This window comes from Psilocybe cubensis, chromosome 7 (assembly GCF_017499595.1).
Source record: "Psilocybe cubensis strain MGC-MH-2018 chromosome 7, whole genome shotgun sequence".
Taxonomy (NCBI): domain Eukaryota; kingdom Fungi; phylum Basidiomycota; class Agaricomycetes; order Agaricales; family Agrocybaceae; genus Psilocybe; species Psilocybe cubensis.
In genome coordinates, this window is record NC_063005.1 from 3,369,035 (window position 1) to 3,391,398 (window position 22,364).

Consider the following 22,364-nt stretch of genomic DNA (forward strand, 5'->3'; position numbering starts at 1 on the left):
TCGGCTCAGTGTCATGTACTCTGTCGTATTCACTGTGAGGCGAATTTACCGTTGAGAAGAATCCAGGACGGATGATCAAGGATCTATACGCTCAAAATTGCTACGAGCTTTTTGTTGGAAGTTAAAAAGTGGATGGGATTGACCGACAGTCCTGTTGAGTACTGTAGGCCCGCCGTCCATCATCGACCCTTTGGCACCTACGGCCAATTCGCGTCCCGACACGCGTATATTCCTTCTATACCACATCTCACCTCCTCGCTCCTTGCAGCAACTCAAACGCCAGACATCGTCACTGCTCGTCGCCTATAACCTTTCTCGAACAAGCGGTGGCCGCACAATCCCTTCAATTTTCTGAGATTACGGCCAGAACTGCCCTATTTTTCTCCTCCCCTTCATGGAACATGCCATATGACGCTTCTCTCTCAGAACGAGACGATATAAGGTGAACCCCAACGAGCTCTTTTTGGATTTTTTTTTTCGTTACCTTCGTTCTGTAGTTCCACTGCCGCTCATACCCAATGCAGACTCTCCACACTCATCCACCTCATATCGTTGTTTCAAGGTTCAAGTCAGCTTTGACATACTCCCATGCCCAACTTCCGCCCTACTCTGGGTTCAAAGTCTCTCGCAGATCCTCAGTCTTTCTTGTTCGTCCCATGCATTATCACCCTTCTCTTCCCGAGCTCTACCAAGGGCATGTTGGTACAGATGTGGACCACACCTATGCCCTCCATGTGTTATATGGGACTCTCAACATAGCGCTTAACAAATACGTATATATCCAGATAGCTGTGCTCTTCACGCTGTTAATGGAAAGATGTGAGACGTATCAATTCTATTATATTTATAAATAACCAGCGCGTTTTCACCGACATGTTACCTTTCTTCCGTCGCCCATCACTGTTTGTCCTCTGACCAAATTGCATACGTGTTTGCCCGCAAAGCTAGCCCCTTGAACACGTTCTGTTGTCTGTCAGTCATGCAGCAATTCCCTGACGCACACCATTTGATGATCACAGGAGGGAACTTTTGTCAGACGCAGAACAATTATGGGACTGGGAGGGATGTTGGTGAGCGCCGGGATCCTACATTTTGCAGAAAAGTTGATTCGGAAGAGAGAGCTAGGTCTACACATATTGAAACAACATATAGCCGCTGATGCCATATACGATTCTGCGGAGCGTTTCCCGCCAGCTCAATGTCACCCAGGCACCCGTGAGAGGATCATTGAGGCCATAATAGTGTGGGTCAATGAACCGAATCCAGATAAACAGGTCTTATGGCTCCATGGTCCCCCAGGTGCTGGGAAATCTGCAGTTAGACACTCGATTGCCACAATTCTGCAAGAGATGTCTGGAAATCAAAAATACGGCTCTAGTTTTTTCTTTGCAAAGGGGGCTCCTGGCCGTGGAGATGGGAATAAACTGTTTTGTACCATTGCCTATGAACTCGCGGTCAACTTCCCCTCATACCGTTCCATACTTGACTCTGTCATGCAGGAGAATCCTACTCTCCCAACCAAATTGGTCAACATTCAACTTCACAATCTGCTTATTAGACCCCTTAGAAAGGTGTCCAACTGGCCTTCACATCATCCAACAGTTATCATCGATGGCTTTGACGAGTGCTCCGGGGGGAACAGTATGCAAGTTGTGATTCTGTCTACCATCTCCAATGCCATCATGCAGCACCGCATTCCTCTACGGTTTTTGATTATCAGCCGTGCAGAATACTGGATTGCCGACGCGTTTGAAACCGGCTGTTTAAAATTTATCGTTAAACGCCTCTCTTTGAGAGACGATCATGAAGCGGATGCGGGAATCAGACATTATCTATGCGAGGAATTTAACAGGATCTACAACGAGAACATTGAAGTGATGCACTCCACCCCTCTCCCATGGCCTGAGAAGCATATTATCGAACGCTTTGTCGCATCCGCTTCAGGACAGTATGTATACGCATCCACAATCATAAAATTTGTCGGAGACACCCCACATTGCGATCCCCTTGACCAGCTTCGCCTGTTGACCACAGCGGGACCTCATGAAGCATTTGCATTCTCCGAATTGGATAGCTTATATGCTGCCATTTTGTCGTCTTATCCACGCTGGGACACTCTAAAACGTGTTATTACCGCCATTGTATTGAGATGTACAATATCGGAAGCCGTGATGGAGCACATCTTCAATGTTCCTCCTGCAGAGCTACGCCATATTTTGAGATCTATGCGACCCGTAATTCACAAAACTGAAGTGAAATGTCCCTCACTTTTGCAGAGATTGGAATCAACTTTTGGTGCCCCAGCATACCAACAACAATGGCTGACGTTTCATCACCTTTCCTTCAAGGAATTCATAACCGATAGTTCTAGATCAGGGGAACTCAACATTTCCCAAATTTCTGCAGAGATGACTGTATGGTGCATGCTTATACGGCATCTGGCGGGGTTGTTGCAAGGAGACACGGATATCGAAGGAATCGTTACACGGTATGTATTTTATTACATCCCATCGTTTGTTCCTGATTAGGTTCATTTTCACAGTATTAGCATGTCACAATATCGCCATTGGTTGGATCTCATGCCGTCCACAATGCGCCCAGAATATTTTGAGCATCCTCCGAAGGAAGGCACCGCAACCATGATTCAAGAGCTGAAAAATTTACTGGCTGTACTCGACATCTTGTCTCAAGAAGACACTTATACTATTTCCCATGCCGACTATACCTCCTTGCTCCTTGACAAGCTCGGGTATTCCTTACTCAGACTCCGCTTTGAGATGGAAAAGAAATCCAAGAAACGATTCAAGCCTGGAATGAAATTATTCAAAGCACTTTCCAACCGTGTTAAATTGGCATTAACCATATCTGTGCAGCAGGTCCTTGTGACCACACCCATGGACGGGCCCGTCTTTGGACATTTGATTAAACAAAGCTGGGTTGGTCCTTTCCAATATTTTGACATTGCAGAAATATGCAACGAAACAAACATGAATGATGAAACCATTCTCACTGAGCTTCAAAAAATTAATAGAGTCGTAACTCTATGCTGTACACATGATGGTGTTGGGCAGGTGAAGATCATTCCTCATTTTTTTAAGCACCAGATCCACACAATTCCGAGTGAATACACTGACGCTTTACGGGTATCAGCATGGGAAGCTCAAATCCTAGCTAATATAGCCTCGAAGTTTAGTGACCTTGGGAAGAGGGCATTGCATATAGAAGCGGTTAACTACATTCACATAACTGCATTCCTGGACAATGCCCGACTATCAGACATCCGTTCACAGCATGACCTGGACGACGCCAATAGGATGACCATACTGAATATTTTAAATGGTCCGCATTTACCTCAAGACACATATTTTTTGGTACAATACGCGTACACTTCATTGAAGTGGCTTACTAGACAAATGGCAAGCTTTTGTTTTTTATCGAGTTTCTGAATTTTCTTTCTGTAGATGCTCATTTGAATATAGACAGGTCCGAATAGGCTCGTATTTGAGGAAAACGATTATACGATGATTGGAAAAATGGAGGCTGCTGTGAAGGCCACATTTTCTGCACTCCTGCCGCTATACATCGAAGCATCTACGCATTGCACTGCACTGCGAAGTTGCTGCTTTACCTTTGAAGACCTTTCTGTTCACTTATCTGCCAAACCAGATGGCACATACTTGTGGTCTAAGGAAAAGGTCTCCGAATCGACGTATGGGGCTCCTGGGCTTTGGATACATCTGATTGATCTCATTAAAATTGCGTCTGAGAATTGGCATATTGTTCCCGCCGATTTGTATCCCCATTTTTCTTCTTTCCTTCTTAAAGGCCTTTCGGGAGTTTATTACAGCATCCTGCATCCGGAATTTAAAGAAACCTATGCAACAACTGCGTCAACAACATTCCAAAAATTGATCTGGTGGATGCCTCACGCAATTCCGACAGAGGACAACCTTAATATGATTAGGTTGATGCATTATTTATGGCATAAAATGGACCACAATGATCAGCCAATACCTCCACCTCGACTTTGTAATCTAACGATGGATTTCCTGACGGTACGAAATCTTTTTGTTTTGTATTGAGATATTTATTTTATGCGCGGAAACAGAAATACAGCCCCACGATGCTTCCTGAATCAGAGCTCGGACATCTGAATTCATGGATTTTGCGACTCAGAAACACGGAGTGTCCCACAGAAGATGATTCCATGACGGACAATAAGGGTACCGGTACTCAATCGGCACGTGAAAAGTAACGCAGATGGATGGAAGATATAGCTGTGGTTTTCACCCGCAACTTTCCCGCAACCGCCTCTTCAAAAGACTTATATTGCATGATCACTCAATATCTGTGACATTGAATGGGAACCCATCGCACTGGCTCACAAGGGAATTTATCAGCTTTCTGAATCGTTTGAAAATGCATGTTTTAAACTACAGCGTCGTTATGATGGAGGGTTATCAATACTGCGTTAATATGTAACCAAGTCACGAGCTTTCTATTCATCCCAGCACACCTTGATTTGAACTACTTGGTTCCTGTCTACACGGACATGGACCTCATGTCCACTTTCGTGTGGACCAACTGAAAGTAAGCATACCATTGTGATGAGATTTTATTGGTTTTGCTGAAAACAAAAGCCACTCACAAATAAACCCCCCGGGAATGACACCACCCAGATCCGCAAATGCACTCGTGGCGTTGTCGATTCCCACTTCTTCAAACTCTTGCGCGACTTCAAGGCCCAGGATGCAGCCAACGGTCGAATTAAAATATTCCTCGTGTACCTTCCTCCACTCTAAGCCATCCAAATTCAGTGGGGAGACGAGAGGTTCTTGAGGCAAAGAGCCGTAATCGATATGCCCCTCAGATACCCACGTTGCGCAGAACGGAGCTTCTTCACTGCCAGAGCTCTCCAACAGTACCCATATACCAGGTTTGGCATTATATATGACTCCATCCCGGTCTCCTCTGGCTGCTCCAGTGATCAGCTCTCGCATTTGGTCGCTTCCGACAACAGATCCAATCTCGAAGATGATGAGTGTACGCGAATTTCCCACCTTCATCGCATAGCCCACACTTTTGAATGAGCTGAAACGGGAAGTATAATGAGGAAACCACTCACTTCGAATATCCGGCTTGCTGTTGAAGCATTCAGTTTGCTGACTGTTTCTGTCAGGGATGTCTCCCATTCGTCGTACGTGACCATGGTGTTTGATGAAAATAGGTACGTCAGGAGCCCCTGAGCCCAATGAAAAGCGGTCCTGGGAAATTAGAATCCCGCCACCTCAAGCAATCCTGTGCCACGTTACGTATTCATAGGCCATAGAATTCTATGGTATCAACAAGGTCAGGCTGAAGCTCGAATAATACGCATGAAAGTTTTGTGACGTTGTTGGACGTCTCGAATTTTATAGAAAGTTTGGGTAAACATACTTAGTACAAGTTTATACGATTATACAACAACAACCGCCATGGTGCCTCTAGAAAAGCAGGCTTACGCGCATCTATAGTCATGATTTTGCCTGATGGGATATCGGCACAATATATTTCAAGGTTATATGGGTGTCTCTTTGGGAAAGATCGACAGTGTGATTCCAGAAGGGCGACAAAGGAGTTTACAGGCCTGTGTGGGACGATGGAACTCCAAGGCCAAGAGGTGAGGTAGAATTGATGTTGGCGGGTCTCACTCATACTTCTCACAAGTATCGTTACATCATGAAAATGATGGCCTAGTTTAATCGTATCTGATGGAGAAATCTACCATCAAAAACAAGAACACTTTGTAGCGATCTGATGTTTAGCTGAGGTACAATTTCCACCGCACCTGGCTGAGAGCTATGGTAGAGTATTTCCAGGCAGTAAATAATAATTAGGACTTTGGCGGGCTCACCTACGATTATTTCTAGGTTACTTGGCACTATTGAATATTTATCTTCATTCAGTGTCATCGACTCGCATGAGAGTTGCCATGTGCCCGATCATGATAATCAATGGAACTGGGCGTAAATTATTGCACTGACTCGGCGATCTTATGATTCAAGCAAAGCTGGGAAAGTTAATCCAAATTTTGACAAGTACCGCTTGGTACGCGTTCTGATCGCTGTACCTTTATATACATTAATTCTCACTGATATTATTTTGTATTTAGGTCTTGACAGGAATAATGAAAGTTATTATTATTTTGTTGAATACTGCGACACAATGCGCAACTACTTTGATGCTCATCATATGGCTCTACACTGCATGCATTTATAAAATCACGCTAATCCTTTCCAATCTCTCAGAATGGTACTTAAACTGCATCGCGTCAGATACCAGGATCGTTGTACTTGTTCAAACCGTCAACATGGCTTCATTGCCCCCAATCCCCGCTAACATCAGCATCATGTAAGCCATTTTTCCAGGACGTTTGTCAACCTCCTTGAAGTTATACAGAACTAATATCTCGTCATAGGGCTGGGCCTCCCGTGAGAGAATGTTCAGTATATGATATCTAAAAACGCCCTGAACTCCTCTATGCAGCTCATAGGAATCAATCTCAACTGGGGATTGATGGGTATTCTATTCGTCCAACTGTGTTAGCATTGCTGATATCCTAGAAAAATTACAACTGAGTGTAGGTCTGCAGACATATATGGATATTCATTTCCAAATGATCCTAAATTTATCAAGAGTCTTGGTGAGCAATATACCCTCAGGCATTCTCGTAAAAACTTATCGTTTGGTTGCAGTGTTTGGGCTGGGAGTGCTTGAGGCTATCCAGACAATTTTGGCGACGTTGGATGGATACCACTGGTTCGCTGCTGGGTTCGGAAACGTGCTTACCTTAAACGAGCCGTACATCTCTGCATTTGATTCCCCTTTCTTGGACAGCATCATATCTCTGGTTGTTCAATTCTTTTTTGCATATAGAATCTGGGTGTTGACGAGATCGTACCTTCCGGTCGCCGCTGTTGTGCTTGTACGTTCCTTGTTTCTGAAAGTGCAGACATGTACTCATAGTTCAATATGAGGTATCAATGGTTGGATCAGGGGCCGGAATGGCAGTTGGAATTCAGGTATTCGAAAGTGGCCATTAAATTGACATTTCTCATGTGTATACTAGGCACATGTCAGTGGGAAACTATCAGATATATCGAAACACGTCGTTGCAGGGAGCGTTGAGTGGAATTTTTGCTACATAGGTCATACATAGAGAACTGACCTTGGCTTACAACAGATGTGGCTTGCTGGAAGTGCGTTGGCGGACACAATGATCGCGGTGATCATGGTGACACTGGTTCTTACACCTTTCGTTTAATATATTCTAGATTATGATAAACCTTTTATCAGCTTCTGAGATCACGAAGCACCCTTTCCAATACAAATCATACAATTCTTCGTCTGGTACGGATCACAATAGAGACAAATTCACTCACTGGTATGTCTTCCGCTAAATATTTTATTTTATAATTTGCCTGATATCCCGAAGCTGGAGTTGCAGTCCTTTCTCTGATACTCTTCTTGTCGTTCCGGGTAAAAATATTTTGAACTCTCAAGGCCGTCGTTGTCCTAATGTCTGCGAATAGGACCAGCCGACATTGAATGTCCCATCGTAAGAATGCGCTACCATACTGAGGCACAATATCTTTAACGACCACCTACAGAGCTTACGTGCTAGGAAAACTGTACACAAATACATTTTTGGCGATGCTCAATAACCGACTGTTGATCGCTAAGGACGCAAAAGGGGTCGTATCGAAGTTCGAATGGACATTCGCAGTCCTACCAGCAATGAACACCACGGCACTTTTGTCGGCAAATAGTACCAAGAAGTCCTCTCGACAACACATCAGCGTTGAAATAATACAAACACAGACATTATCTGTCGACCCCGAAATGGCTATCCCTCTCGACGAGCTGGTAGCTACTGCTCCACACCAATCTCATAGTGGATGATGATAAATATGGATTTTTTTAGCACAAGGGAGATTCACAAACAGTATTCGGTCGACAGGGGTGTAGTTGTGTATTACTTAGCCACACACCCACTGATGTTTGATGGCCCCAGATTGTAGGAGCATCATTACCTGGATCTCCACAATCCATTCTCTACAATTTCCAGGAGCAAGCCCACCCTGGATATGAATAATATTGATTCCGTCACTAGACCGTGGGCTATAATTGCTACATGAATTATATTATTGACTAACGAAATCAAATTGACGTCTTTTTATGGAGCTCGGAAACAGATATTGCACAATGTGTTCCGAGGCAAGTACCGGCTTATTGACCTGAGTGAAGAGTCTCAAAGGAATGGATGTACATTAGTATACCACTTCGCGAAGATGGCCAGCGAGCAGACGCAGAAAATTCTTTTATTATTCAGGCAGTCGTCAAATAGATCTTTTCAAAATATTAGATGATGTTTGGTCTGCTACTAGCAGAGTGCGAGGCGGGTCCACCCACCAGTAGACCTAGGCATTTGGACCTTATCCTAGACAGTGTAATAAATTGTGATTTTCGGATGTATTACCCTAGAAGCAAAACATCACATACAAGCATGTACGCACACAGAAATCATGGCAGAACGTGGCATGAGGATTGACCGGTGACCCCCAACGCTTGCCCAACGCGCAACTTACAACGTTGTGACCAAGTTGTGACGGCGGCATTTCATTGTGGATGCCGAGCCATCACGGCACTGTCACGGCAACGATAACGATATTCTAGGTATTTTATTGCGTTTGTACTAATACAAGGTGTGGCCAGAATACTGTGGAAGTTTGACCTCGAATAGATAAGTTTTATCCAGTCTTTCTGAGGTTTTCAGTGTGCCGGGACTCGTGACTTCCCACGCCCAGTCACACATGTCTGTACACAACAAGGGCAAACATACTGCTCCTTTCTCCCTCATCCACTTTCATATCAATCTTGTCCCACAACATCAACGACTGGGAACAATTGGGTACGATGAGATATCAGACGTTGATTATCCCAATCCACCACATCCAGCAGTAGAAGAAATCTCTTTTCCAACCCAACGTTATGCACATAAACTCAAGATCATTCCTCAAGGCCTCAGGATGCATGCAAACCTTAAATCGCCGACACAACACCAGGCCACCCTTGCAACAGTGGCCCCTCCCCGCCTTATTTATCTTCCAACCGACTGGGTTCCCTCCCTCGTTCTTCCCAACACTGCTTGAAGTTGACATATTCCTTTAGATGTGAGGGTTCCAGTGGTACTATACCTCGGTCGCTTGATGAGGTTCTGTAAGATGTATTCGAGGTGGCAAGCAGGGAGAGGGAGGAATTGACATGAGGATTGTGTTCGGTGGTAGAAAAGTCCGAGTGCGATCGAGACATCGAGTGAGTTTTTCGAACTACCAACCATTGTCCTGCTCCCCTCTTATATTACAGTGTTTACCACTATCCCACCACCCAGTTCAAAGCATCCAAGACGCGGCTACGTTACTACCTACTCGGAGGCTCGCTGCTTTGCACAATCCCCCATCTTTCCCCAGGCTAGGTATTTCTGAAGCATGATGAACACACGACCCAGCTTTCGTTTAATGATGGAACGGTGTCATTTAATTATGGAACGGTGTCACCGTTCTGCTACTCCTGGATGAAAAGGAATACGAAGAATTTGCGCACGGAGGCATACCACATCTCGCCATCAACATCTCTCGTCCATGAAATTGTGCCCCCACACGAACCAGCTCTAGCTTGGGCAAACCCCTGGGACGGTTTGTGCAAGCCTTCTCCAAAAATACGACGACTAATTGAAAAATTGCGTGTATATCCAACTTCACTTTCCAGGTCGGCTCGGCAGACTCTTATCTGCCTTCCTATGTGTCGTTCCCATCTGCATGTCATCCGCGCTATTCTGTGACCTATGGATCAATTCTTAGGCTGCGCACGGATGCTTGGTTATTTTTTTCTTGGCCTGGGTCTACTTATCATCTAGGCAAAACTGCTCTACAGGTCGTGCCCATTCCACGAGGGTAATCTGGGCCTAATTTTGGTGTACCAATACCGCGCGCAAGGAACATCATAAGTACGGGCGGAGTGTAACTTTCAAGAAGAGACCATGGACCACCTTTGAGCGTTGTATCTCGCACCCTCGTGCCACCTCTACTTTAGAAGGATTGCTGCGTAGCCGCTATTCCGATGAGCATCATTCACTTTGAGTTTCTGAGAACCCGATACAATGTCATCATTTGGGTTTCGGATACAACACTCTCCGGAGCACCACCAAGACTCAAGATCATGAAAGTTTTGATACCAATGCATCACTGACTACCTTGAGGACACTGGCCTCTTTGTAAAAAAATTTCAGGGTTTGTTACATTCTGTCTCTCATTCTTGAAAATGGAGTCGAAGCTGAAGATTTAAGCTCACGTCGACGTCTGGCAGATGCATTTATCTAATTTCTCTGCATTGTCTGGTATCACGACAGTTTGCTGTTCATGTCTTTTTTGTAATGATCATCGCTCGTACATTTAGAAGAATTACTACCCGCACTATACCCACATGCAATGGAGTGGAAACTACACAGTGGTCGCGACTTCAACATCTAGAAATGTTAGATCATTATGTCAAGGCGCTGCATGTGCGTAATTCGGAACCGCGGTGATGTGTCTGTGAAAGACTCTCTTACACATACTTTGTGCTACAGTTAACCTGTATAACGCCTTGAAATCGAATCGCCAACCCAAATATCAACTACACTCTCCAGTACACCCAAGATGGGCGCCTGTGAGACTATGATAAATGGTCAATAATTGTTTTATAAATTCGGAATAAAAAGTGATAGAGTAAACCTGAAGGTATTGCCTTACGGTTGCTTTACAGGACGCCGACGTACGTTTATTTGTTTCCGGCACAATCACTCTGCGAGACGGTAAAAGATCTCCAATTAGAACATCATGGAGGTTCCAATGCGAAGAATCTAATTATAATAAGCAGTGTGTGAAGTACCGCGGGCAAGCAGTTATGCTTGCAGTCGGCATACGGTTTGTCCTGTATGTTGGGCCTGGCCGGTCTCCAATGGTGGGCTTGATTACACCGCACAACTTTGTCGACCGATACACACCTTTTGTGATGTGCCCTAGGCACGGCGCGGTTGTTTCCCCCTTACTATTCAGAAAATTCGAATATCATTGACAATATTTTCATTAGCATGTTGGTGGACTCTAGCGGAGCCTTTACAGCTCAATCAGCTACATAAAGCACTTCAATTCTGGGAGTTGAAAAAATTTTATGCAAGGTTAACACTCTGTACTTTTCCTCACACGCTGCCTTCACAGTCATTACTTTGTATCCGGTGTTCTGTAAGGCCTTTCCTAATTATAGAAATCAATTTGTTAATTAATCAACACATCACCGAGATTGCGCGCCGTCGTGTCGAGCTCTTACTATTTTCTATCTTTGAAGGCTTGAAAGTCTATGTCCAGTCGAATTCCAGTCGTACAGCTGAAATTCCTGTGTACATGAAGCCAGGGAGTATGAGTACGCCGAGAGATCCATGTCGAAGTAACGCATGGGTCGGTCTCTAAGCATCGGTGGTCTTAGAACATAATAATGATCTGAGATTGGGGAGCAGCAGTATATAAGCTCCCTCTTTTCTGGACGACATTCAACACCTTACAGTACTACACTTAGCTCCACAGCGCAAAACAGCTTTTATTTAACACACTCAGCTTCACTCTCCAGGTAAGTGAAGTGTTCAAACTTCTCCCGTTAATTGCTAATTATATTATCGGTAGCAACATGAACTTTTTCGAGACCTGCGAGAAGATCACCATCACCAAGGGCGTACTTACCGCTGGGTGCAAGAAGGCCGACAAGAAGACCACTGTCCATTCTTCCATCTCCCTCAACGACTACATTGGAGTCACTGACGGCAAACTCACCTGGGGAGGCAGGGGCTTCAGCCACCATGCAGAGGATATCAGCGTCCACAATGGTGTCCTTTCTGCCAAAGTCAGGTTTGGCGGCAAGGTCGTTGAAAGCAAGCTCGATTTGAACCTCTACATTCACAACCAGGATGGTGCATTGGCAATTATTCCAGTCTCTGAACTGTGAGCCCAAGCCCCATTTAATGTTATCCGTATACTGATTGTATCTATTAGGTCTGGAAAGCATCTTGCAGCACCTACTTTATCTCGAGGCATCTCCATGGCTAGCGTCTCCAGCGTCGCTAGTGCTACCAGTGCAAACAGCATGTTCTCGGCTGCTTCTGCCACCTCGACTTCAACCTCTGTCTCCACAACTTCTGTCACAGAGACCAAGTCTTCTTCCTCGTACAATGCATTTTCTTCTACAAAGTTCCGAAGGTGGGCATTGATTCCTCACCAGTCCAACGGCATCTCTAACGTGTTTTATTCCCACAGTGAGAGTCAACTCTTATTGATTGAAGAGACATGCACCAAGCTTGAGCTCAAGGGCACCTTCCTTCATGCCGAGTGCCGTCGTATCGATGGGTCCGTCGTCCACTCTAGCATTGATCTTAACACCATCATTGGATTCTTTGAGGGACACCTTCAATGGGACATCGAAGGATTCAGCACCCACTGCTTCGATTATACCCTCGACGGATTCTTCTTGGTCGTCAAATACAAGGTTCACGGTGATCAACACAGGGTCGCTCGCATCGACCTCCGCACCCGCATCCGCAACTCCAACGGTGTTCTTATAGTCGTCGAGCTCAACAAAAAGCTTTCTGTTATGCTCAGCGAGGTCCCCTGGATGAAATTCAAGGTCATCGCCGAGCCTGATCTCAGCGTATTTGCCAACCACCCCGTCATGCGCCAGACGCTCGTCAGCATTGCAGAGTCCACCGTCGAGCACGTCACCGTTGAGATGCACAAGATGCTCACTGTCGCAATGGAGACTGCTATAACTGCCATTACGGCCTCTGCCATGAAGCACGTCTCTGCTCAAATGGAAACATTGGTGGCAGATGTTGCTGGACACGCTAGCGCCAGTGCGTCGATTACCGCCGCTGAATCTCTCCACCTCTATGGACTTGGCCAATACTACTCGTCTGCCATTGGAAATGCATATGCTTATGGGGGTGGATTAAATGGTCGTGCTCACTACGAGTCTCATGGAAGCCTTCACGCCGGTGGAGGATTAAACGGCAGTGCTGCCCTTTACGAGGCTAGCGGAAATATTCTTGTCGAGGGCCGCGAGGCTCATGGAAGCCTCCGCGCCGCGGGCCACGCTGAGTCTCGCGAGAGCTTCCACTCTGAAGGTCGCATCGTCGAGATCAGCAATGGTAACAGCCACGCAGAGACCGCAAAGCACGCCAAGATCACTCTTTCCGTCTAAATGCTTTCTGAAATGTGAGAGGTATCTTTTTCATACAACCGTTCCTTTAGATTCCAGTGCTACTTGTTATGGACGTATCGAGTAAAAGTTGATTACTTTGCGATTACTTTCATTTTATTCACTACTCACACTGAGTCCGTCGTTCTTTAACTTTTTATACACTATATATGTCAGTTATTATCATTCATACCACTTTGGAATACCTCTTTGAATGCATTTAATTGACCTGATCATAGAAAATTGATGTTTTCTTACAGTTCTATCTTGGCGTTGGATTAAATTTGTGGTACGCGCATATGTATACACGTGAGTAGTATTTGTGTTCGGGCTTACCTTGACGTCAGCTTTGACCTATGTATATTGACTCCTCGACTTGTATGGTTATGACTAGCCCATTAGGATCGAGTCTTTTCGTGTTCCGCACTCATCGAGCCTGATTAATTCTTTTCAAATTCGACCAGGAGGCCGGAACATCAAGAAGGTATAAAAGTTATTGCCCTTTTCCCTTCCATTCCCTCATACCACGACCATCGCTTCACAGCGAGCCCCAGTTTATCTCACACAATTTTCCTCGAATAACACTACGCTTCTCTCTTAAAAGGCATTAATATGCTCGATGAATAACATTTTCCTGCCTCGGACGACCAGGCATCCGAGGCAAATAGCTCAATGCTCTCTCGTACTTGGTGTGCATAGGCATCCGAGGAATGGTTGGCGCCCTGACCGTTGTTTTGGTACGTATTCTTGTTACATCGGTTTCCAACGTACATTAGTTGACCTTTTGTAACATTAGGCGAGAATCGTCCGACAACCCCTTGCTAGATGCTTTTTGCAGTGGCTAGCGGTATCTTGGATACTTCCAAAATGTCTCTAGCGGTCCAGATCTTGGGCTTGCGATGTCACTTGGGGTGATGCACGAGATGCTAGCTCAAACCACCGCCAGAACCATCCCATGCCTCAGCCTTCTTGGATGTTTGTTTCACACCACCATCATGAAAACAATGATTGGCCCTAGAGGATTCTCTGTTGACGAGTCCGTCATGAGCGACGATATTTTCGTCTTGATCATGATGTCGATTCACAAAAGTCACAGAGATGATTCTACTTCAAGGTCACTTCTCCATGAGTCGTTGTTTTTGTGATGGCTTGGTACATTCAACTAGCTGGCTAGTCATCATCAACATGCTATTGTGGACTTTACCAGTGAGTTGTTTAACTTCAAGGGAGAGAATGACAACTAATTTTCGCTATACTACAGTCTATTTATCATCCATACTCGTTGAAGACGAGTTATGCCATTAATTCGAAAGAAATTGTTCTTGGTGGACGCTTTTACGGTCACCAATCATCCGTAGAAATGGTCTATTGGTCTCCCTCTCCCTCTCCCTCTCCCTCTCCCTCTCCCTCTCCCTCTCCCTCTCCCTCTCCCTCTCCCTCTCCCTCTCCCTCTCCCTCTCCCTCTCCCTCTCCCTCTCCCTCGGATTTCTGTTTCTTGCTCTTGTCTCCATGTGTTTCTGTCTCGTTCCCGGTCTCGTTCTCGTTCTCGGTTTGTGCCTCGTGTTTCGGTTCTCGTTCTATTTCTCCGTTTGTGTCTGGTGTTTCGGCTCTTGGTCTGCTTCTCGGTCTCGGTCCCGTTGTCAGTTTACCATAAAATCTAGAATAACCCGGCCTCCACCTGCTCTTTACCAGTAGTACTGTACTATACTCTAGTTAGGCTTACGATAGAAGCATGTGCACGCCATGAAAAAAAATCGAAAAAATTTGGGCCCTTTGGGCTTTGTAATCTGTTGGGTGCTGTACAGCTTCTGTGGAGTTGATTATTGATATAATGTTATTACTTGCTCCACCCGCGAATCTATAGCTACCTAACATCCTTCTATACTCAGCGAGATGAACGCACACATGCGAATTGCCGTCCTCTCAATGATCCCGGCGCCTACCGCTCGCGCTGATATTTGGGGCGGAGATTCATTTACGTGTAAAGCCAGAATGTCATTAATATTATCGCAACCATCCTTATCATCCAACAGCGATTACACCCATTGCGGTTGTTGTTAAACCATGAGTCGGACACCCTGGACAAAGCAAACCTCATCTTTCCCTTCGGATAAAATCAAACCCAAACAGTCTCCGAGCGCAACCCAGTCCAAAAATAAAGGAAAAGGAAAACAGCAGCGCGATGACGAGCCGCCTAAAAGCAAGCCCGTGCGTAAGCTCGAGAAGCTACTCTCAGGGTTAAGAAAGAGCAAGCTTGATGAAAGGGACCTGAAAGGAGGGTGTTTCTGTCTTGGTGCGTGAAATGCTCTATTCATTTACGTTTGATTCGAATTCACAATGCACACAGCTCGTACGCATGAGCTGTCTCCGTACACGCCGTTGTGTCATTCGTGCGGGCTCATTTTATGTTCCATGAACGCGCCGTACTATGCATGTCCACACTGTACTCAACCTCTTATCACCGCTTCCTCTTCACCATCCTCATCACGATCAATATCGCGGGACGTTCTCGTTGCACAAATCGAGGCCGACTTGGAGTCCACTCTTGCGGCAGAACAGGCAGCGCGAGAACGGGAGATAGAACAGGCCAGGATAGAGGCTGGCGCATTCCCGATGCTTCGCGGCGGAAATGGATCCGGGTCTTCGTCACCCTCACCTGCAGCGAACAGGATGTCGTCTGCATCGGCCCCACCCTCACGCCAGTCTCAACCTCAATCCCAGACGCACAAAGTCATGTCCCTCACATCTAAACCGGGAAACTCGCGTGGTCGCGTGGTAGTTTCCTCATATACCACTGTTAACACGTCTGTGCCTTCTCGGCCCAGTTCGCGCAATGCCAACGCAGACGATTTGGAAGAGGGTATGCCACTACGAGTACCAGCACCTGTTCCATTACCAGCGGAAGCGGCGCCTCCGCCAACTAAAGAACGACCCTGGATGAATTATGTTCATGGACCGGTGAAGTACAAGCCACCGTTGCGAGTTGATGATGATAACGGTACTGTCGCTGGAGCGTCATCGTCCAAGAGTAGGAGGGGTAAGGGGAAGGGGAAATCTGACCATGCTGGGACGATAGGAAAGGGATTGTGAAAGGTGAGCACATCTAAAACTGGTAAGAAGAAATTTTGGTTAAGTTTGGGTTTCATCAAATGGAATTTTTTACCTCAATTTGTTGTGATTAACTCATGTGATTCAGAAATCTCCCGAATAATCACTTTTTTCCTTCCAGTGGAATATCTCAATGTCATAATCTCTTGTGCAGTCCTCACTGTCAGATTCCGTACGACAGTCTGCATGTAGTTTGCCCATATCTACCGGATGTACCGCAAATCTGGGTGTCTTGATACTTATCAACACGCTGTCTGCTCCCTGAGGACCGTAGGCAAGGAAGATCTTGTGTTACAGAGGATGGAATGTTTTTCTCTAACCTCCCGTGGCCCATATATCCCTCACATTTCCCAACAAATCTCCAACCCATTTAATATTCAATAGTTGCACATGGGGAGATCGTCCTTGTCAGAAGTTGCCTTAATATCCTGACGGCTGCTAAGATTGATATGACATCTTGCTGTTGGATTAGTAGTGTTGCAACTGTTTTTCGGTTCGTTACATTGTAGCGACACAGGAATCTAAGTCCCGAACACCAACTAATGTTCTTATACGCGGTATTCTCAGAGATCATCGAAAATTTACATGCTGTCATCCTCCAGGTAACAAACCGATTGACATGAAGGTATGCCTGAGTTCGCGGTATATGCTATACTCTAAGTCTTTGAATGAAAACCCTGACAACACTAGCCGAAGTCCTTCGCCTCTTGTCGTTTACTTCTCTCACAGTTGCATGTTCAGGGTGTAAATGGCATCATCTCCGAGTGTTCTGGCAGTGATGCCGCATCTTCGTTGCATTGCCGCGGTAGTAAATATCCTACATAGAGTCGCCTACACCTAGTTCATGCGAACATCTGCTTATTTCTATCCTCGAATTCTCAGTAGAAAACTCCAGAAGGATTCCTTAGCTGCTGTGCGTATCCAAAGAAGGTGTGAAATCGTTCAACAATAGTACCATCTGATTGGAACTGCCGCAACCGTCGGAACTTTGGTGTAGAAGGCAGAATATTGTCCTATTGCTCTGCATAAACTTATTAAATGCTCCACATTTCTAAAGAGTAATCATAATCTCGCATAACAAAATGCTCCTCCGTAAAAATTTAATTTTTGCATAGGGGAGAGTGGACCCACCGAGCTACCCACGCTGACATGGGCGTTCGGACTTGTGGATAAAAATGCCCAGCGTGGGTGATTGATCCTAAGTTATGGAAGGTTGATAAGGAGCGGCAAGCGCCGTATAGTTCAATTTGCTCTCTTCTAGTCGCATACCAGGAATTCATCCTTATATTGACATTTTTACACATCAGAAGTGTGGCCAATATTAAGATTTGGCCAATTTTAACTTTGCCTATTGTTAATGTTGGGCAGGCCATTCAGTCAAGGGTTACCTCCCTACTAATTGTAACTCGAGTCGGGACTGTCTGGGTCATCAGCCAAGTGATAGACACAGTACATCATTATCCTTGATGGATTGATCAGAAGTAAAGCATGCAAAGGTAGCTGAGTCCCGGGCGTGGATGTGTATGAGAGGCGGACAGTATTGTATAGTTCCGGTATCATGCATTGGTAACAAGTACTGAATTATACAGAATATAACCACGTCCAAAGATCCTCTACTCTTCTGGCGTCTCGCACATTAATCTGACCTTCATGGTGCTTCACCCCAAAAGAATTCCAGAACTCAGGGTAACGGCTAACAATGACCATTCGCCATTGAGAATTGAAAAATGTACAGATATTGCATTCTAAATTATGTACCCCAATTTATTGTTAAACGTTGAGAAATATCTCTCCGTATGAAAGAATACAGACATTGGTGTTTCGGGTTTCAAGCATAGGATAGTTCTTCGTTTCATTGGAACATTCTTAGAACCCTGGGAATGTCCTATCTTGGAATAAACGCATGTGGTATCACTTGCCCTGAGAAATACACAGTTTAATTTTATTTACCCATGGTACAGTGGGAGTAATAGTATCATGTCTGATAATTAATTCTGACCTACGGCGAGTCACTTTTGGTTATGCGTCGGCACGGTCTATCCCTGTGTATTGATAACCATCGGTTTGTGGCCACGTTTCTTTCAGCGACACCGAATCTATCAACTTGTACAGCTCATGTCAACGACACAAATCTGATATCACAAGAACCAAAGAGTGGAAAGAAAGAAGCAGGAATTTGATTGATTATCATGTGGTTCTATCGACATATTTCTTAGAACATACATTTCATAGATCAAGTTAAAACCAGGATTGATGGAATGATCCAAACACATCAATTCATTCCAAATCGGCATATGGTGAAAATGAAGAAAGGGATGTCGACGTCATAACCAGTGTCTTCTTCTGAGTGAGGCTATGTACGTAAAACGTCCATAAATCACGTAAAATATACAATGAACTAAGCAAGTGCTAGAGAGCTTAGCAACTCAGGTCGTTATAGGAGATAAAACGCACATGGAAAAGAATAAGGTCAATTTGTATAGATATTCCAATGACATGTGTAATTGGGCGAGGACAGCGCTCAACTCTGTGTCGCCGAGAAAAAAATTGATGCTCCTCTCAAACCTAATGCAAGCTTCCCCTTACCCGTCGAACTGATAAACAAAAATAGCACGCACTGGCAATTCAAATCGAAACATACGGATGATGATTACGAACCGCGAATCATGATTGATGAGCTTGGGTCAACATCTGCAGAAAATGAGATCATCATTGATGGAGTACGATTCAAACAAGGTCTTTTTTTAGTGCCTGAGTTGAGTTTGGTTAAGTTAAGAGCATGTATATCTTAGTGTTTATACACCCATTTAAGGTACTGCTGTTGTCTTTCGACAGGTACTGTGGTACTGATATTTGACTCCCCGATGTATATCAACCTGGGCCTTTCAATGGACACTGGTTTGGTGATGTCCCAAAATCTTCTAGATATCCATGCTAATGACCTTGAGCAGTGCAGCACAGATGATAAACTGATTGACTATGACTGACATCAGTGTCTTTGCTGGTACTGTGTTTTAATAAAAGGTGTCAGACTGTTCCAAGAATAAAATAGGTGGGAGGATATGAACTCACGTACATATGTACGCGGAGGTTGCAATCCGGAGTGCGTGTACACAGAAACAGTTGACCGTATGGACTAGCTCATAATAAATCAATCTGCTGAGGTGACTTCACTTGCTACCATGTAAAAGCAAAGCATGGATAAGAAATGGTGTGAACATAGCTCGGGGAATCATTGATCATATGCCGCATATTGCCTCCGTCAGTGACATTGGTACCTAGTATGGGATGTTCGGGTCAAACAGCGGATCGCATGCAATAATAAATGTGAGTGCGATTCTCTCGATCCGTCTGACCCATGATCCAGAAAGAAGAGAAGAACAAACTGATACTGATGCCGAGGTCGGAGTCTAATTAATCCACAAATAACTCACGTAGAAGAACACCTAGAAGCCCGTACTATCTCTGCAAGGAGAAATAACGGAGACTGAACATGTTCTTTCTGTCTGCTAGTAAACAGACATGCATTGCGCTAGTATACTTCATGTATAGTATGTAAGGTCGATGCCGGTGAAAAAGTGTCAGACGACCATGCATTTGCAAGAGCTTACTTATAAACCAGCGCCCATGCAATCCGAGAATCAAGGAAAATAGAATCCATATTCGTAAAAAAGGTAGCGCATAACGACACGAAAAAAGACTGTGGGAGTACAGGCGCCAGTGGCCAGTCGGGTCTGTCAAAAGATACTAAGGTTCCGGAAAGGTAGTCCGTCAATTGTGCTGTATTTGCCTTTCTAAGAACTTAAAATTGAGAGCTTTGAGAAAGAGAAGCTTTAAAGAAAGGAAAAGTGCTGAATCTATTCGGGCATCCTGGTGTGTTGACTTCACTCGATGAGAACGACAGCAAGAGGCAAATGGTAACCGGCTCAACCGGCCCACCACCGGCGACCACGGGCCCCAGCGGCCAGCCCAGCTACGCGCGAGCTAAAAATAGGCACACATCGGTTGCAATGCTTTGCAATGCGATGCCACGAAAATAAGGAAAAATCCACGCAGCCTAGATCATATAGAGTCAGGATATGCGTCAATAAGATAGATACGCAAAACAACATGATAATACGATTACTAGCTCAGATTTCAACTAATGCTTGTATTGGGTGATGCCCGACGGCTTGAAGTATAGTATCCGAACAAGCGATAGGCGCCAATTCGCTTGGATTGATTGAAGATCCTGCGATGTCCGGATGAGCAAAAGATCCAATAAAATTCCCATAGTGTGGCTTCTTATACATAAAGTTCTAGGGCAATGTAGTCCTGCCCATATTGGTTTCGCAAAAAAATAAACGTTTGGTACACACATACACTGTGGAACTTTCTTCTGGAAGGAAATAACAAGGTTTCGGTGTTTGAAAGCTCATCCGAGATGTTCGAAAATTGCGACGCGCGTATAGTTGAGTTATGTCAACATAGAAAACACGAGGCGTGAGTCATATTCATGGAAGTGTCAACTCATCGGTATCTGAAGTCTCTGAGAAATGCGATAAGCAGACCTGGCAGAGAGTCTGAATCGAGTTGAGGAGAGAGGTGTGTGTGCTAACGGCTACAGGCGCGTTAGCACCAAAACGGTTAAATGCTGTACGTTGCTGCGCGTAGCATACGGGGTAAAGTGGATTATTCATGGGATGACAGGACTGATGCCTGCGAGTCTGATATGATTCGAATTCGGGATGCCAATCCTCAATCAGATAGGTAATTTGATGTGCTATGTGGCGCAACACATCGCGGGGAGAATATTGGTTTTTGTCGAGAGTATGAGGGACAACCACTTGTATTAGGTACGCAAAAGGTAGAAATGGCTAGCAGACAGGGCCAGTTTCATTTAACTTCTACTCCATTTCTGTGAAATTTGAATGGAAGGATATAAATCCTCAAGTTTGTGTATGTCATTTATGATACATAACTGCATGATGGGATGATGGGGTGATTGAAGTAACGTACATGTGTATCAAGAAATATACACACTCTAAAATCAATGTACCTACGTAGGCACGTAGGCAGGGTGGGTTCTGCGGCCTTTCAACGTTCTTAGATTGGCACAACGTTAAGCAGGTGAGCTGAACGCTTTGTGTATTTGCGTAGCGCGAGCCAGCTCGTGAAGCTCCGCCCAGCACAGTGGCTCGGAGAGAGATGATCTGTTTCTCCGAGGATGCTGGCCGTGCCACAGCGCACCTCGGACGGCGGGTAGCCGTTCTCCTGTCTCTGCAGTAATATAATAGTAGGTACAGCTGGGGGATAACACGGCCGTGCGAGGGGTAAATTCGAAGTTCGGAGACTTCGTCGGACAGCCGGTGCGGATGAGTTGCAAATATGCAAATGTACGTACGTACGTACACGGGCGTGTGTAGTGTGGGGGACTGATCGAGGGGCTCGGGGGAAGAGAGAACAAGGTATGTGTACACGAAGGAAAGAAACACCGCGACGGATCTTTCTCGCCATGTGGCATTGAGGGGCTTTAAGGTTGCGTTGTACATATTGGCTCATCTTTTTTTTTCTTTGGCTTGTGGGAGAGTGGGAGAGTGGGAGAACTGTTGTGTGGGAGGGTGTATCATCCCTTATCGGTGAATTGGTTGGATGGCGGAGTAACGTCACAGTTTGTACGTTTTGCAATGGGTGTTGTGGTCTGGGCCCTCCCCGAGTGTTTGGTGTCTACTTTCAATTGGATTCAATGGGCACACATAGGGGACGTCGCTGGGAAAAAGGACGGAAGCGTAGTGGAGTGACGTCTTGAATGTACCTAAGAGACGAGCGGATTGAGGAGGTGGCGGGTCTATAGTCTCGTTTTCGAGTTCCGGAGGGAAATAAGGCATAACAAGGGAACGAGGGCACGGCGTCATAGCACATCTGATGGTAAGCGTGTTATAATCCCACGGACAGGC

General features: G+C 45.3%; 5 protein-coding genes across 5 annotated transcripts; 4 read left to right on the forward strand and 1 right to left on the reverse strand.

The window, feature by feature from the left end:
* Nucleotides 1–1,049: 1,049 nt before the first annotated feature.
* JR316_0008555 (uncharacterized protein) lies at nt 1,050–4,082 on the forward strand (the record flags this gene model as incomplete). The annotated part of the gene is made up of 3 exons (XM_047894268.1): nt 1,050–2,488; nt 2,543–3,339; nt 3,484–4,082. 3 exons carry the CDS (start codon nt 1,050–1,052, stop codon nt 4,080–4,082), a joined length of 2,835 nt encoding a protein of 944 aa, XP_047747583.1.
* Nucleotides 4,083–4,156: 74 nt separating this feature from the next.
* On the reverse strand, nt 4,157–5,209 carry JR316_0008556 (uncharacterized protein; the record flags this gene model as incomplete). Its single annotated transcript, XM_047894269.1, has 6 exons — nt 4,157–4,311; nt 4,386–4,404; nt 4,517–4,584; nt 4,649–5,091; nt 5,126–5,142; nt 5,168–5,209. The coding sequence occupies 6 exons, from the start codon at nt 5,207–5,209 to the stop codon at nt 4,157–4,159; spliced, it is 744 nt and encodes a 247-aa protein (XP_047747584.1).
* Nucleotides 5,210–6,519: 1,310 nt separating this feature from the next.
* Nucleotides 6,520–7,941, forward strand: JR316_0008557 (uncharacterized protein; the record flags this gene model as incomplete). Its single annotated transcript, XM_047894270.1, has 9 exons — nt 6,520–6,580; nt 6,632–6,682; nt 6,735–6,964; nt 7,036–7,061; nt 7,223–7,238; nt 7,336–7,423; nt 7,475–7,518; nt 7,572–7,597; nt 7,650–7,941. The coding sequence occupies 9 exons, from the start codon at nt 6,520–6,522 to the stop codon at nt 7,939–7,941; spliced, it is 834 nt and encodes a 277-aa protein (XP_047747585.1).
* A 3,819-nt stretch (nt 7,942–11,760) lies between these two features.
* Nucleotides 11,761–13,323, forward strand: JR316_0008558 (Cyanovirin-N; the record flags this gene model as incomplete). The annotated part of the gene is made up of 3 exons (XM_047894271.1): nt 11,761–12,071; nt 12,123–12,326; nt 12,384–13,323. 3 exons carry the CDS (start codon nt 11,761–11,763, stop codon nt 13,321–13,323), a joined length of 1,455 nt encoding a protein of 484 aa, XP_047747586.1.
* A 2,061-nt stretch (nt 13,324–15,384) lies between these two features.
* Nucleotides 15,385–16,410, forward strand: JR316_0008559 (uncharacterized protein; the record flags this gene model as incomplete). Its single annotated transcript, XM_047894272.1, has 2 exons — nt 15,385–15,613; nt 15,668–16,410. The coding sequence occupies 2 exons, from the start codon at nt 15,385–15,387 to the stop codon at nt 16,408–16,410; spliced, it is 972 nt and encodes a 323-aa protein (XP_047747587.1).
* Between the last annotated feature and the right edge of the window lie 5,954 nt (nt 16,411–22,364).